Source organism: Molossus molossus, unplaced genomic scaffold, assembly GCF_014108415.1.
Source record: "Molossus molossus isolate mMolMol1 unplaced genomic scaffold, mMolMol1.p scaffold_m16_p_10, whole genome shotgun sequence".
Taxonomy (NCBI): Eukaryota; Metazoa; Chordata; class Mammalia; order Chiroptera; family Molossidae; genus Molossus; species Molossus molossus.
Genome location: NW_023425345.1, coordinates 103,421,737 through 103,439,954, shown reverse-complemented (window position 1 = coordinate 103,439,954; position 18,218 = coordinate 103,421,737). Strand labels below are relative to the sequence as shown.

At 45.4% G+C, this 18,218-nt stretch overlaps 1 protein-coding gene across 1 annotated transcript in view; it reads left to right on the top strand.

Annotated features, from left to right (window-relative positions):
- Positions 1-18,218, top strand: part of CRYL1 (crystallin lambda 1) — a 149,011-nt gene that overhangs the window by 106,579 nt on the left and 24,214 nt on the right. Inside the window, exons 4-5 of the mRNA XM_036251127.1 lie at positions 3,855-4,016; positions 14,788-14,982. Coding sequence (XP_036107020.1) covers positions 3,855-4,016; positions 14,788-14,982 — 357 coding nt within the window. The remainder of the gene's footprint in view (positions 1-3,854; positions 4,017-14,787; positions 14,983-18,218) is intronic.

Sequence of the window (18,218 nt, the reverse complement as noted above, 5' to 3'; positions counted from 1 at the left end):
ATATATATTTTTTGTTATTATTAATCCTCACTTGAGGATATTTTTTCCCCATTGATCTTCAGAGTGAGTGGAAGGGAAGTGGGGAGAGAGAGAGAGAGAGAGAGAAACATTGATGTGAGAGAGACACATTGATTGGTTGCCTCCCACATGCACCCTAACCGGGGCTGGAGATCAAACCTGCAACCCAAGTATGTGCCTTTGTAATTTTTTTTTCTTTTATTGAATTCAGAGAGAGAAGTGGGAGGGAGAGAGAGATAGAAAAACTGATGAGAGAGAACATCAATTGGCGGCCTCCTGCACGCTTCCCACTGGGGATTGGGCCCACAACCTGGGCATGTGTCCTGACCAGGAATGGAACTGGCGACCTCTTGGTGCATGGGTCAATGCTCAACCACTGAGCCACACCAGCCGGACTACGTGCCTTTGACTGAAAATTGAACTCACACCCTTTTGGTGCTTGGGCTGACACTCTAACCACTGAGCAACACTAGCCAGGGCATTCTGATAGATTTTTAAGATTAGTCGTAACAATTTATTAATCTGATAGATTTTTAAGATTGTGCTTGGAAGAAATAGTGACGAGAGACTGGTGGTGATGATGAGACAGATTAAAGCCAGAGTTTTAATTAGTGCTAACAGACAGACTTTATCATGTGGAACATTTTCATCTTCAACTTGAGAAAGAATTACCCTCTGCCGTAACTACAACAGGATTTGAGCTCGTCTTTCTTTCCTTGTCCTGTCTTTCTCCTTAAAATTGGCTCCTAGAACTTCTTTGCATGTAAAATACCTTTGGTACTAAGGTCTTCTAATTTAATTTTTCTTTCTTTCTGGAAAGCACAATGAAGATCGCATCCAGATAGTTTGCATTAGTGAATGTAGATTTTCTAGCAACAGGATGCCTGTCTAAAATTCCCGAGGGGACTTAAAAAAATAATCAATGAAATTTCCTTTCCCCATGAAAATATTTGTTTTGGAAAATGCATATTGTTGCACAGCAAGTGAGCAAAGCTCAGACGTGAGTTCTTATCCAGCATTTCCTTTCTGGGGGTGACCCAGCACTGGCTTGCTGTGGCCCTTCTGCTCCCCTCACACAGCCCCAAGGAGCTGCGAGCTGTCACAGGTGAGCTTCACTATTAATCAAACAGGGACATTTAGAAGTGCTTTGCTTTTAAAATTTCGAGTAAGGTAGAGATAATTAATGTTATGCCTATAATACCATCATTCAGTTTCTTCTTATCAAGAAGGAAAGGGGAAAAGGAGTATTTAATCTCAACCCCATCTTTTAACCATCTCATGCTGACTGACTTGAGTGACCTTCTTTCGATGTACCAGCAATAGTTGTGATACTTGTTACACTGTGTTTCCTCATCCCCAAAGTTGTTTTGTTTGTCAAAATTGGAGCATGTCACTGGAGTGCTTTTGCATGAGAATATCATCTCCCTTCCAACTCAAAACAAACAAAACACAAAGAAATAATAGTCGTTGTTTTGAAAGTGCTGTCAAAGTTTAATTAAGCAGACTCTGGCTTCCATTGTGATAGAACTTTTGCTAACACTTCACATTTGGTGTCTTTCTCTAGAAAGGACCCTGAAAGACACGGTAGAGTAGAGAATGCACGGGGGCTGGGTGGGGTGTTCTTACCTGGTCACGTTGCTGTGGTTTAGAGAGAGCAGGGCTGCTAGGCTGTCAGCTGCCTCATTGTTCGATATTGTCCCTGCCTTTCCTCTCAACCCCCTTAGGACAGAGAGAATGCCTGCAGCCTCTCAGCTTTGTAATCCACCGCAAGTGATGAAGGTCCTGATTAACAGTGTGTCAGACTCGCTTTCTCAGACAAGGGGGGTGGTCAGCTCCCCAATGAAGAGTGGAATTGAACGCCAGGCTTGACATGGACGAGGGAGGCATCATAACCCTGGCTCAGCAAATTGAGCACAATTGGGTTACTATTAAAACAACAACAACAACAACAACAACAACAACAACAACAAAACTTCAAGCCAATGTGTGGGTAAAACCACCTTACATAACTCACTGCAGCAGGTTTGGGTTTCCTCTGGTTCAAGTTTTCTTGCCTCTTTGATAATCAAATGATCTGAAGAAAGGCATAGAGTTTCAAGGGAGAAGCTGCCTGACAGGCTTACAATAGGGCCATTCACAAGGACCCTTTTATTAGCTTACACAGTATCTGCATCATTCTTAGTCTCTGGCTTTACTACAAGGCTCCATTTAAACTTAACCCAACTTGCAGACATAACTGATCCAGGAATTACTCAATACAACCAGCCAGCTACTGTAGCCTTTTTTCCCGTTTGATAAGGGGATTTAACACAATGGGCTTTACAGTTCTTAAATGACTCCATTTTCCCCGTTTTTCAGATGTGGAGCTGGCGTGACCTTTTGTTCCTAATAAAATTTCACATGGTTTGATTATATTTTTTAAAAGTATACACAAACACAATATTGATGTCCTGCCCTTCGTGTTAAATTTTAAAATCTTGTAGATGATATAGAAATGGAATTCATGCCATAATATTTACACAGCTGATTTCAAAACATTAGATATTATTATTAACTATTAGATATTATTAAATCAGGCCTGAAAGCATTTTCTTTATTTTTGAGGAAGGTTTTGATATACTGTCTAGTAGTACTTCAGCACTGCACTTCCTCTTCTGCACACTTCTGGATTTTATGCTGTTTCTACTACCACAGTGCTAATACACTCATCAGAGCACACTTGGTTAGTCCCTGTGTGGAGGGGGGCAAATAATTTTAGCTTTTTAGAAACAAAGTTATTTTTCCAAAGGATTTCCAGTGAGCCATGGGTGCTCAAGAAGCCTTTGGGAAATGGATTATGGATGTGACACATTTGCTCATTTCATGAAGATGACAGATAGGGGAAGGTGGTGCCGACACCGCCGAGGTGCTGTGTGTGTTCTGTTCGTATGTTCTCCCTCCCCAAGTAGTTGGAGGACGCTTTTATTATGAGAATGTTTATTTGTTTATTTTTCAATTACAGTTGACATACAATAATATATTAGTTTCAGGTGTACAATATAGTGATTAGACATTTATATGACTTACAAGAGTGATTCTCTTCAGTAGTCTAGTACCCACTGGCATCATTCGTAGTTATACAATGTTGCTCATTGTATTCTCAGTGCTGTACTTTACCTCCCTGTGACTATTCTGTTACAACCAATTTGTACTTCTTAATCCCCTCACCTTTGTCACCCAACCCCCTAACCCCTCACATCTGGCGACCATCAGTTTGTTCTCTGTGTCTACGAGTCTGTTTCGTTTTTGCTTATTTATTGATTTTGGTTATTACATTTCACATACAAGTGAAATCATGTGGTATTTGTCTTTCTCTGTCTGATTGCTTTCACTTAGCTTAACACCCTCTATGTCCATCCGTGTTGTCACAAATGGCAAGATTTCATTTTTTTTTAATGTTACATAATATTCTGTAGTATTTATGTACTACGTTTTCTTTATCGTTTATTGATGGACACCTAGGTTGCTTCCATGTCTTTGCTATCATAAATACTGCTTCAACAAACACAGGTGTGCATATATCTTTTCGAATTCATGTTTTGTATTTCTTTGGAGAGATAGCTAGATGTAGAATTGCTGGGTCACAAGACTGGAGAATATAGCTCCCCTATAGGCATCACCTCGTTTCCAGAGTTACCAAGATTTATCATATCTGGGGGTAGCTTTTTTTTTTTTCTTAAATGTTGCTTGCGATTTTCTAATTCATTCAGTTTTAGAATGAATAGGACTTGAATTCTTTTGCTCAGGGCTGGAGTGCAGTGGCCATGAGTAGTGGTTTGCATATGTGTCCTCCTCAGGAATGTGTGCCGGAAGACCTGGAACTGAAGAAGAAGATCTTTGCTCAGTTAGATGGAATCGTCGGTGACGATGTTGTCCTCAGCAGCTCCACCTCGTGCCTCCTGCCTTCCAAGCTGTTTGCCGGGCTGGTGCACGTGAAGCAGTGCATTGTGGCTCATCCCGTGAGTATGTCCAGCCTGGGTACTGAGTGCACCTTGTTCTGGTTTTGGGGAGTAATGCGTTTTGTTCAATCCACTGGTATTTTTTAAACTGCTTTGTTGAGATATAATTTACATCCAAACAATTCAATTTGTACAATTTAATGGTTTTTAGTATATTTAGAGAGTTGTGCAAGAACAGCATTTAAAAAAGAATTTTGTCCAAAAAGTTTTTGGATTGTATCTGTGTACCTAATACATAATGGGACAGAATGAGCAATTCTTACAGGCTTTTGCCCTCAAGTAACTCACTGTCCAGCCAAGGAGAGAGAATACTAAACTAATAATTACCCTGCTGAAGAAAAGTCTACGTCAAAATCATGTGTACAGTGAGTAGGATTTTATAGGTCTGTCACTCGTGCTGTGTAGGATGAGTTTTGCTAGATGCAGATTCTGTGTCTCACTCCTGAGATTTCAGTTCCTTCTTGTTGGTCCCATCCACCTGCCTGTTGTAATTGCCTGGCAGAGTTACTCACTAGGAATGCATTATAGGCATACTGGACAATGAGTTTACAGCTGGCATGCCAGCACTCAGTGCATCTTCTTGAGATTAATGTGAGGAATCAGAGAGGGGAGTCATGGATCACTTGGTAGACTTTTGAGTCTCAACTGTGAGCTCAGCATGATCTTGTAGAACCCTGATGATCTATTAGGACAGAAAAGCTAGCTTAGCTCAAGTCATCAGAAATATGAAAGTATAGGATGACAGCCATGCCCGTAGCACTACCAGGCCATTGGAGGTTAAGGCTCGGGAGAGGCTACACCAAGAGCCTGGGCAGACCAGAAAGATCTGGTTGGGCTGATGAGAGAGAAGAGTATAAGAGACTCTAGGCTAGGAACTAGCATGGGGTGTGCAGAATTGTGAGGGGACTAGAAGAGCATATACACTTGGGGAGCCAGAGGGGAAAGTGAGAAGGCTTGGGAAAAGTTGGTTGTGGAGAAACAGTTACTCTGAGGAATTGGGACTGGCTCGGGTACAGGGCTGCACGGTGATGTGGTAGAGATGCTGCCTTTGGAGGGCAGTCTGAAGGTGCTCACAGAGCGAGCAGCCGCTTCACCGAGCCTGGGACAGCATTCCATGAGTGATTGACCCCAGGTGAGGCTGGGACCCCCAGAACTGAGAGCAGGGAAGTCCTTTCTGAGCCACAATGGTCAGCAGGTCCCAGGCTGGCTCAGGGAGGTGAAGGAAGAGTGAGTCACAGATGCTGGCTAGATTTTATATGATGGGACGTCTTGGACCACCATTTACAGGACTGTGTGTTCAGGATGTCTAGAATCCTTGTACTGAAGTATAATGGAAAGTGTGAAGAATGATTATGAAATAAGGATACTTAGACCTATATAGAGAACATAGAATAAAACCAGTCACATTTAGTTACCATTCAAATACAGGTGAATGAGCACCAAGAGGACCTTAACTGAAGTACCTAAAGACCACATCCCATGAAGCATGTCATATATTTGCTTCTGTGACATTTACATGTTTATAAAACCCCCTTGAGCCCTGGCTGGTGTTGCTCAGTGGTTAGAGCATCACCCCTGCACTGAAGGGCCATGGGTTTGATTCCGGTTCAAGGGCACAGACCTAGGTTGCAGTTTTTTTTTTGTTGTTTTTTTTTAATCCTCACCTGAGGACATTTTTCCATTTTTTGTTCAGGTAGAGTGGGAGGGAGAGAGAGGAACAGAGAGAGAGAGAAACATCGATGTGAAAGGAACACATCGAGTGGCTGCCACCCGCACAACCGACCAGGGCCGGGGACAAACTGCAGCCGAGGTACGCGCCCTTAGCGGGAACTGAACCCGGGTCTCTCAAGACCGCAGGCCGACGCTCTAACCGCTGAGCCAAACCGGCCAGGGCTAGGTTGCAGTTTTGAACCCTGGCCCCGTTCAGGGCACGTGTAGAGGCCACCAATCAATATGTATTTCACATTAATGTTTCTCCCTCCACCCCGCTCCCTCTCTCCCTTCCACTCTCTCTAAAAATTAATGAAAAAAAAATGTCCTCTCGTGAGGATTAATAAAAAAACAACAAACAAACAAACAAAACCTTAGAAACTATAAACCACTTACTACATTGTTACTTGATTGCTTCATTGAAGCGAAAGGCTCTTGCTTGAAAGTTTGCAATGTCTAACCAGTGTTTTTACTTCTGTGGCAGTTTAGAAAAACAACTACTAAATGAAATTGTTCAGAAAATACCTTCTAAGTCCTTTGACAAGACTTGCTCAGTGTCACTCATAATCAGGGAACTGCAGATCAAAGCCACAATGACATCACCTCACACCTGTTTGAATGGCTATCATCAACAAGTCAACAAACAAGTGTTAGTGAGGATGAAGAGAAAGGGCGACCCTCGTGCACTGTTGGTGGGATCGCAAATTGGTGCCACCACTATGGAAAACAATATGGAGGTTCTTAAAAAAATTGAAAATAGTCCTAACATATGATCCAGCAACCTCACTTTTGGGTATTTATTCAAAGAAATCCAAAATGCTAATTCAAAAAGATATGTGCACCCCTATGTTCATTTCAGCATTGTTTACAATAGCCAACATATGGAAGCAACCTAAGTGCCCATGGATAGATGAGTGGATAAAGTAGATGTGGTACAAATATACAATGGAATATTACTTATCCATAAAAAATGAAACCTTGCCATTTGCAACAGTGTGGCTGGACTTATATAGTATTATGCTAAATAAAATATGTCTGACGGAGAATGACAAATATATGATTCCAAAACAAATAAACAAACAAAACAGAACACAGACTTATAGAAACAGAGACCAAAGGGATGGTTGCCAGAGGGGTGGGGTTGAGGGGCTGGCTGAAAGGGGGAAGGGGAATATATCACATAATATTGTGATAAATTACATGGTGACAGATGACTACTAGAATTAGTGGGGTGATCACATTTAAGGTATAAAAATGTTGAATCACTATATTTGACATATGAAACTAATATAACCAATATGAGACTGTATATCAACTATACTTAAAATAAAAAGTAATTTAAAAAAGACTTTTAGCCCAGTCAGTGTGGCTCAGTAGTTGAGTGTTGTCCCATGCCCCAAGAGGTCGCTGGTTCCATTCTCTGTCAGAGCACATACCTGGGTTTCAGACTGGATCCTCTTTAGGAGGTGTGCCAAAGGCCCCCAATGTTGATGTTCCTTTCTCCCTCCCTTCTCTCACTAAAATCAATAAAAACATATTAAAAAAAAAAAAGGACTTACACCAGATCTGTTCAATTTTAAACAACCAATGGGTGAGACCATTCCTTACTGTCTTCTGTCCCACCAGCACAGTGCCTCTGACTAGCTGCCCAGTCAGTGACTGTTGAATAATAATGACATTTCTCTCCCTCATACCATCTCAGTATTGCTTAGTTTCACTTATTTAATCAAATACAGACAGCTTAGTTGAGTCAGTCCAAACTTCATTTTAAAAATTAATCTCTCGCCCTGGCCGGTTTGGCTCAGCGGTTAGAGCATTGGCCTGCGGTCTGGAGAGACCCAGGTTCAGTTCCCGCTAAGGGCATGTACCTCGGTTGCAGTTTGTCCCTGGCCCTGGTTGGGTCGTGTGGGTGGCAACCACTCGATGTGTCCCTTTCACGTCGATGTTTCTCTCTCCCACTCTATCTGAACAAAATATCAAAAATGTCCTCAGGTGAGGATTAAAAAAAAAATTAAAAATTAATCTCTCATTACTTTTATAAACTATTTTAAGCCCAAACGACATTAACTAAAGCAAATCAAATCACCCAGTTGACCATCTTTGGAGTTTTATCCCTTTTTCCTTCTGTGCTGGTGCCATTCACCTTCTGATCATTCCATTGACCTCTGGAAAGGACAAAAAGCATCTTGGACAATTCAGTCTCAGCTGGACTGGCAGTACCCACAGAGCCAGAACTATTGTTAACCTTTGAGGAGCTGCAGGGTTTTCTGTTCAGCACTGCTGGCCGGGTAGGAGCGGCTCGGAGCGTCAGCTTACCGGCTGCTGCCCTCAGCTCGGGGCTCATCACTGGGACCCTCTGCCCAGGTGGGAAACAGAATAGAGGGAGAGGAAACTCGTTCATGCCCTGAAAGATTGCTGTCTCCACCCTTGCACAGAAGGGCCACCTGCCATTGAGTTTTGACATCACACATGTTCTCTTGGCCACCTTTCCAGTGGGCCTCTCAGCACTGGTTGGTGGTCATGCTCTCAGCACCCAGGTAGTTGAAATGGGACTTTTAGGGGGAGAAGTAACGGATGCAGCAAGAGGGGAGATGACACAACCACTCTCCACATCCTGACATCCTTTCTATCTGATGTTTTCATGCTGCCTTTCCCTGTCTCCTGTCCTCCCTGTCTCCTGTCCTCCCTGTCTCCTGTCTCCTGTGTAGAGATCTGGAGACAGCCATTTGGGGCAGTTTGCCAAGGACTGTCTGAAGGTCAGGTTCGGTGCAGTCTCTCTTGGTGCTTTGAATCTATGTCAGCAGTCCATCAAGATAGCCCAGGTTTTCACCAATAGTTTCAGCCACACTTTATGAAGGTTTCCCTTTTTCCTTCCTTATTTCAGTTGGGGATGTGATGGTCCCATGGAGCTCCTGGGGCCTCGTTAGCACATCCAGTGCTCTTGGTGTGGCCCTGCCTCTTACAGATCCTTCATGGATGGGACTGCCCTGGAAGGACACACGTAAGCCCATAGGGATTTTGGCCCTGAGTGGGAGCAGCTCCCAAAGGCACAGCTCTTACCTAGGTACCAGTCAGGCTGGCTGCACAGGCACCCAAGGTGCCCCATCAGCACCCCTGCATGCCTGCATGCTCTCTGCTCACTCTCCCTCCTGACCCTGAGCCCGCTTGTCTGTGTGCTGTGGTCACTGGCATGTTCCGTTTTGGGGGTTGGTGTGTGTGGGGGGGTGTCTGTCTTGTGCATGGTGCTGCCTTTCCTGATTGCCAGCTCCCTGGTCACAGGGACTGCTTTTGTTTTATCTCTCTGTGGAGGAAAAATTCAGAAGGTGGGGGGTTGGGAAAGGACTTCACTACATAAATTATCAAAATACCGAGAGCTGAAATCCTCTGAACCAGCTGTAAACAAGAACCCCTCCATTTATGCACCCATTTGTACGAGGAAGAGGCGTTCATCTGGACAGGAGTGCCCACCAGGGGTGTGAGTGGGTCTTCTGGAGAAGGGACAGCCTGCCTTTCCTCCGTGAGGCTAACTTCTTTAATCAGCTGCAGAGAGAATAAACGGCCTCTGTGTCCAGGCTGTGCTATCGGCCGATCACATGCCTCCGGCTCTGCTCCAGACTCGAGCAAGGCTTCTCACGAGGTGAATGGAGAAGAGCTCCCTGTGCGGCCAGCTCAGCCCGCGCTCCCGGACAGCCTAGGCCACAGTTCCCTCTTGTGCCTCCAGCACGGCTCAGCCTGGGGACCAGGGTGCTTAACCTTTAAAGAAATCGCCTCCTTTTCTCCTTCGTTTTCCTGATTTCTTGAGGGCCTATGTCTCTCTCTTTCATAGACCAACAGCAGAAGGCCTGTCCTGTGTCCCTGTCAGAACGGGAAAAACATCTCAGGAAGTAATCATTCTTTCGTTTTTAGTGGAATCACTTGCCTTGGCTTTCTCTCCTCTCCTTCTTCTCTCATCTGTACCATGTTAAATTTAAGGGGTGCTTGTCATGATTGTCAGGATTCTTTGAGCGTGCAATAGGGGTTGATTTCCTTGTCATAGGAGGAAGTGCTGTGGCAAGAATGACCTCCCCCCCCCCCCCGAATCCAAGCCCTTAGGCACCTGAAGGTCCTTTCCCAGCAGCCTATCAGCTTGAGCCTGGGGTCACAGTAGCTCTGACTTTATGGAGGGTGCTGGGGAATTGCTGTGGGACTGTGAGCTGGAGTTGGTGTGATCAAGGTCCTGATTTTAATTTTAAAAAATATTTCATTGTGATAAAACACACATTTACCACCTTAACCATTTTAAATGTTCAATTCAGTGACATTAAGTACATTCACGCTGTTGTACAACCATCACCACCACCATCCATCTCGAGAACTCTATTCATCTTGCAAAACTGACTCTTTGTCCCCATTAAACAGCTCCCAATTTCCCTCCTAAAGCCCTTGGCAGCTGCCATTCTCCTTTCTGTACTTTCCGTCTCCACGGACTTGACAGCTCCACCTTCAAAGGGTCACCCTGGCAGTGACAGGGAGGATGCGTCTCCAGGAGGAGGCCAGCGAGGAGAGGAGAGTCAGAACCCACGTTGGAGGCGATGGCCTGAGCAAGTGTACAGCAGAGGGAATGGACTTTTTGAGAGATGTGCATGTAAGTGAGAGGACTTTTGCCACTGATGGCAAGTGGGTGAAGTAAAGGAGAGGCAGGCACCACGGATGCTGCTTGTGGTACTAAGGTAAGAGTTCTTATCAAGAAGGGGAGCTAATAAGAGGAACACGTGTTGAGGCGGAGAGACGTGAGTTTAATGTATGACAGGTGGTGAGATGTCTGAAGGAGTGTCCAGAGCACAGCTCTGCAGGGAGAGGTGCGTTCCATGTGAGGGCTCAGCATCTTGGTGGCACTAACACCCTAGAAGCAGACAGGCCCTCCTGGGAAGTCTGGGCACAGAGGGAGGCCAAGGGTGCAGCCTGGAGCACCATCACTCAGAGACAATGTGGGCAGGAGGAGAGCCTGCAGGGAGGACGGGGACAGGGAACTAGCAAGTTTACTAAAAATACTTTAAAAAAAAAATTGATGACATTATTTTTAAATTTTATTTTATTTTTAATATTTATTTATTTATCTATCTATTTATCTATCTATCTATTTATTTATTTATTTATTTATTTATTTATTTATTTATTTTTACCCTCCCTGGAGGACGTTTTTGCATTTATCTTCAGATAGAGTGCAAGGGAGAGAGAGAGTGAGAGAAACATCAATGTGAGAGAGACACATTGAATGGCTGCCACCCACACAACCTGAATCAGGGCCGGGGACAAACTGCAACTGAGGTACGTGCCCTTAGTAGGAACTGAACCCGGGACTTTCTGCTCCGTGGCACTGAGCCAAACTGGCCAGGGCTAAAAATGCCTTTTAACTCTTTGTCTTCATCTGTGTTTTCCTACATGAAGCTTATAACACTGAAGAGACCCTGAGCCCAGCATCCCTGCTGTACAGTGAGATAAAGTTCATTTGATACAGACACACTTCCAGTTATAATACTGATCTTTTAAAAGGTCAGAGGAAAAATGTTTTGATAAGAATTCAGTGAAGGACTTCCAGTCAAGATGGTAGGTAGGTAAATGCGGTATCGTGTCCTCCCACAACCACATCAAAGTTACAACTAAACTACAGAACAACGATCATTCAGAACTACCTGAAAGCTGAATGGAAGTCCTACAACTATGGAATTAAAGCAGCAGCCACACCGAGACTGGTAGGAGGGGCAGAGGGGTACGTGCTGGTCCCACACCCACGAGTGGTGGATAAAAATCAGGAGGACACCTCAGCAGGGAAGGTCCTCCCTGAGGACTGAGGGGTCCCTGTCCCACACCAGGTGCCCCGCTCAGGGTTCCAGTGCCAGGAAGAGAATCCCCATCACTTCTGGCTGGAAAAACCAGCGGGAACTGAGGCTCAGGGAGGCTAAAGCGGCTGGAGCCCCAGGCAGCTCCTTAAAGGGCCCGCGCCCGGACTTATCAGACTCTCTCCCTCTAAGCTTGGAGGGGAGGCAGCTTGAGGGGCACCAGAAACATACAGGGAAGAACTGAGCTGTTTGACACTGGAGCAAGGGCTGGAGATGGGGCTTTCTCTAGGACAGATGTGCTGTCAGGCCTTTGTTCCTTTGGTGAGCCCTTCCCTGGGGTGGCAGACAGCTGCCATATCTGGGACTCCAGCAACCTGGCTCACACTGGTGGCCCCGCCCTGGTGACTCCCTGAGGCCCCGCCCCACCCAACTTTCAAGCCCACCCAAGCTGTTGCCACTTGCTTAACCATAGGATTGGCCTGTCTTGGATCCTGCTTCAGATTTTTCCTAAATTCTTTCAAACAAGCAGCATCTGGTCTCAGCTAGCCCCAAACCGCTTGTTAAGTAATACACAGAAACAAACACAGGGAGGCAGCCAAAATGAGGAGACAAAGAAACAGGTCCCAAATGAAAGAACAGAACAAAACCCCAATAAAAGAACTAAGCGAAATGGAGATAAGCAACCTAACAGATGCTGAGTTCAAAATACTGCTTATAAGGATGCTCAATGAACTTAGTGAGAACCTCAGTGAACTTAGTGAGGGCCTCAAGAGCATAATAAAGGACCAGTCAGGCCCTGGCCGATTTGGCTCAGCAGTTAGAGCGTCGGCCTGCGGTCCTGAGAGACCCGGGTTCGGTTCCCGCTAAGGGCATGTACCTCGGTTGCAGTTTGTCCTCGGCCCTGGTCGGTTGTGCGGGTGGCAGCCACTCGATGTGTTCCTTTCACATCGATGTTGCTCTCTCTCTCTGTTCCTCTCTCTCCCTCCCACTCTACCTGAACAAAAAATGGGAAAATGTCCTCAGGTGAGGATTAAAAAAATAAATAAATAAATAAAATAAAGGACCAGTCAGAAATGATGGATGCACAGTCAGAAATGAAGGAGGTATTAACTGAAATAAAGAATAATTTACACAGATTCAGTAGTAGAGTACGTAAATCCAAGAAGCAAACCATCAATTTGGAATATAAGGAAGCAAAAAACGCCCAATCAGAACAGCAAAAAGAAAAAAGAATCCAAAAAATGAGGATAGTGTAAGGAGCCTCTGGAACAACTTCAAGTGTGCCAACATTCGCATCTTGGGGGTGCCAGAAGGAGAAGAGTGAGAACAAGAAATTGAAAACCTGTTTGAAACAATAATAGCAGAAAACTTTTCTATCTTGGTGAAGGAAACAGACATACAAGTCCAGGAAGCACAGAGAGTCCCAAATAAGATGAACCCCAAGAGGCCCACACCAAGACACATCATCATCAAAATGCAAAAGGTTCAAGACAAAGAGAGAATCTTAAAAGCATCAAGAGAAAGGCAGCTAGTTATCTACGAGGGAGTTCCCATAAGACTGTCAGCTGATTTCTCAAAAGAAACTTTGCAGGCCCGAAGGGAGTGGCAAGAAATATTCAGAGTGATGAAAAGCAAGAACCTACATCCACGATTACTCTATCCTGCAAAGCTGTCATTTAGAATCGATGGCCATATAAAGAGTTTTCCAGACAAGAAAAAGTTAAAGGAGTTCATCACCACCAAACCGTTATTATATGAAATGATGAAGGGTCTTTTTGAAGAAAAAGATAAAATATTTGAACAAACAAAATGGCAATGAATACATATCTATCAACAATGGAACCTACAAACAAAATGAACAGGCAGAACAGAAATATTCTCATAGATACAGAGATCATTTTGTTGGTTGCCAGATGGGAGGGGGTTGGGAGAATGGGTGAAAAAGGTGAAGGGATTAAGAAGTACAAATTCATTGCTAGACTGACAAACCTCAAAGGGAAGGGGGTTGGGGGGTGGGAAGAAATAAACCAAAGAACTTATATGCATAACCAATGGACACAGACAATAGTGTGGGAAAAGGTGGGAGGGGGGCGGGAGTGGGGAGGAGGGGGTCAATGGGGGAAAAATGAGGAACATCTGTAATACATTCTACATTCAACAATAAAGATTTAAAATAAATAAATAAATAAAAATGAAAGTCCAAAACCAGAAAAACAAACAAACAAAAAAGAATTCAGTGATTAAGGCAGGAGAGAAGTGATTCAAGTGAGGTATTGATTTATAATTTATTTTGAAATCAGGTGCCATCCTCCCTAACTTTCTGAGAGGACTGAGCAAGTGTGACCAGGACAGGCTGAGGCAGGAGCTTTGGAAGTATAGCTGTGCGCGGACTAGCCACCTCTCCCTAGGCAGTGCCCTAGGAGAAATACATTTTCTTTTCCTTTTCTGTCAAAGTCATTTTAAAGTAGATGCTTCTTGTAGCTGTTTGGTAACATGAGGTTCTACCAATTTTCACCCACGTTTAAAGGAAAAACAACCTTTCCCAAGTAGCACTTGGGAAAGTTTACTGCGGCATGTGAGGCATTGGGCTGTGTTAAGCGGTGCTGTCTGTGGACATCTGATAATGCTCTCTGGGAATATTCAAGAATAGTTCCTCAAAGTCAACCAGGAAAACCAGAGCCAAATGTTTCATGCTGGGCTGGACAAGCATTTCCACCAGGACCTGCTTCCCCGGACAGACTCTTATCCTAGACTGTGAACCACGGTCAAGGCTGTGGAGGGGTTCTGGGGCTGTGCGATTTATAGGTGAGGTTCAACTGGGGAGGCTGATGTTTAAGATTCAGCATGGGAAAGTTAAGGAAAAGTTGAGTTTTGGGAAGATGTCAGTCGTTTCTAACGGACAGTAGAATTGCAGGACCTACAATGACTGTCCTGGGAAGACAGCTCAGCAGGGTGGCTGGGGTTGGTGTGAAGTCTACACAGCTGGTAGCAGTGAAATCCCCTAGATGTCAGGGGTTTGCAATGGCTATTATGTATAGGATGGTGGTCTGAACCTCCAAATTTCATCTTCTATATGTGAATGTTTACTCTTTCTCAAGTTTGCTGTCATTGGGAGCTGAATCCAAGGGGCCTTTCCAGAGAGGAATCTGCCCATCTGATCCTGGAACATACTGGAACAGGGTCTGCAGACTGATGCCCAAACTCTGGAGCTCTGTTGACTGCCTTCTCTCCTGTCTCATAAGGTGAATCCCCCGTATTATCTCCCGCTGGTGGAGCTGGTCCCGCACCCGGAGACAGCCGCTGCGACAGTGGACAGGACCCACGCCCTGATGCAGAAGATCGGACAGTCCCCGGTCAGGGTCCTGAGGGAGGTTGAGGGATTTGTCCTGAATCGCCTGCAGTACGCGGTCATCAGTGAGGCCTGGAGGCTGGTGCAGGTATGCTGGCGGAAGTGGGGGCGGAAGCGGGCATGGGCCAGGGTGGAAGCTGGGGTGAGCGAGGGTGATGGTTTCCGGCCCAGGGGGCAGCAGAGCGGAAACAGCTTCCTGGGCTGTGGCTGCAGGGAGCCTGCGCTGTTTCTGGGGCTGACTGCCCGCAGTTCTTTCAGGTGCTGTGAAAAGGCACCGAAAACAAGCCAGCAGCGCAGCGTTCATTGTTACCGGAGTCATCTGTTACCGGGCAGGATGGTAGACCGTTTCCTGCCCCTCCGTGTCATTGTCACATGATTTTCTCCACTGCATTTCCCATAGACTCAGACCCCTCACCCCAGTGTAAACATTTTTCAGGAGGAAAAAAATTATATTTTGAGTAATATATACGTGTGCCCTCTAAAAGAACCCAAGTTATTTCAAGAGCTTGAGGAAGGAACAGTTACAATCCCTACACTTGTTAGTAATAGGCTTGCTTTACCTAGAAACAGAACATTATTTATAACTTCACATTTAACTACACCCTCTAATGTGACCTAAGAAGAGGCCTCTGGAAGTGGCCTCCCTGCACACACTCCCAGCCACATTTGTATGGGGACACGGTGCCCCAGGACTCGAGGGCAGGGCTGGGTTTGGGCTGAGGTGGGTGCCCGCGCTGCCACCTGCACCGTCTGAGTCCTGTGCAGGCCTGCGGGTTGCAGCCTGGGGCAGGGACAAGGATGCAACCCCTGTGGCTCCCCAGGGCAGGATGTAGTGACCCTCCCACCTCCCTGTTTGGCATTTTGTCACAGTCCTGTGAAGCTCAGTGCATTTGCCACACAATACCTGCAACTCTGTGTCCTCACTGTTTAAATCTACTTAATGCTCTTATATTTGCAAGACAGTGCCGCCATCAAGTTTGCAGTTTTAATTTCTTAGCAGTTGTAGAGTGGCTTTGAACATCAGTTGGTGGTAGAGTATTTGAAAGAAACACTGAACTAAAAGTACCCCTTTGGAGAGCTATTTAAAAGATTTTCACTTGTCTACAGTAGGCAAACAATATAATAGACACAAATAAAGTTCAATATTACAGTAAAGCATTGTGGGAAGAGCCACAGGGGTTCTGCTGTCCCCTTCCCTGGTTGGAATTTGGTTGCTTTGTCAGTTCTTGTTGCCTCATTTTGCCCGCCCTTCTTTTGACTGTCCTGTCTCCAGGGGCTAATGGCAGACAGAGTGTGGTCTGCTAGTTTTCCAGGACGGTACACTTTCTGAGAAAGGAAATCCTGTAGGTGTCTTTACAATGGCTGCTGTGGGATTCACATGCACGGATCCCCGTAGGAACTGAGTGCTGAGATCCAGCAGGATACAGTGTTGATGTGGCAAAATGAGATTAAGAAAGTGTGAATAGAACTCAAAGAATTGCCTTTGGTGGAAGTCTTGGAGATAATTCACTCAAAAAATAAAGTTGAGCCCTGGGTGGCACAGTTGATTGGAGCATTGTCCCGAACACCAAAAGGTGGTGGGTTTGATTTCCCATCAGTGCACATACCTAGGTTGCCAGTTCAATCCCTGGTCCGGGTGTGTACGGGAGGCAACTGTTCAATGTTTCTCTCTCACATCAATGTTTCTCTCCCTTCTTCTCTCTCTAAAATAAGTTTTTAAAAATCCTAGGGTGAGGATTAAAATAATTTAAAAAAATAAAATTGATTACAGACAGTGAGAATGAAGGCAAATCTAGAAACTGCAGGTCTTTCTGTCCAGGTTGGGGTGAGGGGGGACTGGAAGAACTGTGGGGCATCCCTGAGCACTGCCAGGAGGACTTACGGTGAAAGTGAAGCGTCTCTCCTTGAGGGTCAGGGCTCAAGGGGAGGGAATATGGAAGGGTTGTGCCTACTTTTACTATCACTGCTCAGGAGTAACTGCGTCTTTGGCTTCCCAGACCCAGAAGGGCCACTAGCACACTAGACGTGCACCTGTTCTCAAAGTAGTTGCTTCCCCGGGCAGAGAAGCTGCCGGTCTCACTCCAGCAGGACAGAATACCTCTTGTTGAGCATATGGTCACTTCTGGGCCTTGCACCCCACTAGAGATACCACCCCCTGCCTCACTCCCCCTGGGAAGAGTGGATCAATATTTCTGCTTGGGGGGGGGGGTAAGGATTCTTGATTTTATTGCATGAATTTTGTTTTTTAAGCTATATTTTTATAGAGAGAAAGGAAGGGAGAGAGAGATAGAAACATCAATGAGAGAGAACATCAGTTGGCCACCTCCAGCAGGTCCCTTATTCGGGATTTGGCCTACATCCTGGGCATGTGCCTTGACCGGGAATGGAACTCATGACCTCTTGGTGCATGGGGCAGCACTCAACCACTGAGCCACACTGGCCAAGGCTGTGGCATGAATTTCTTGATAGAAAACCTTTGCTTCTTGTGGGTCTGTTTGCACTTCAGGTGTTGAATGTTAGAAAGTGAGACTGCCTCCCTCTGTCTTCGCTTCTGTGCGTGTGCATCGAGCTGGCCAGGGCTGGGCCTAGATGGCACCCCTTTGACTCACAGCTGCAGAGCCAGTTAGACTTGATTAGATGTGGGGTGTTCCAAGTTAATCTCAAAATATTTAAGGGCAGCTTTATTTTATTTTATTTATTATTATTTTTTAAGGGCAGCTTTATTTTTAAAAGGAGTTGAATCTGGGAGGTTTTATAGTAAAAACAAGATTTTAAAATATTTTTTAAGTTGAAAAGATCAAAAGACCTTGCAGAGTTTCTCTTTCCATGACATGCTCTTTCCAGGGTGGGTTTTGTGTGGATGGAAGCCCCTGAGGCTCAGCCTGGGTGTGGTGAGCAGAGTGAGCTGAGATGCCTTCACTCTCTGGATTCACGAAGCACGTTGAAATGCGGCAGAGCCATCTCTCTGTGACCCCAGCCGGGCTGGTGTACTATCCAGCCTGGATGGGAAAGGCACAAGGTGACTGGATTCCAGAGCTCTAAAAGGTCTTGTTTGGATAGGGACTTGTGTTGGGTCAGCAATGGATCAAAGAATGCTGTTCCCTATTGGCTGTGTAAACAGTTCTGCACAAACCTAATTCAACAGTGGATTTCTAGGCGCCCCAACCTCACACTGGAGTATGAGCTGGAGTGAGACCGGCAAGGACCTGGCCAGAATGATGGCCTGGGTTCCCACCCAGCCCTGGCGGTGTCCTGATGTGGGTGTCAGAGGAGCAGAGGAAACTGCTTTGCCACTTGCTAACTCTTGATGGTGGAGGATACTTT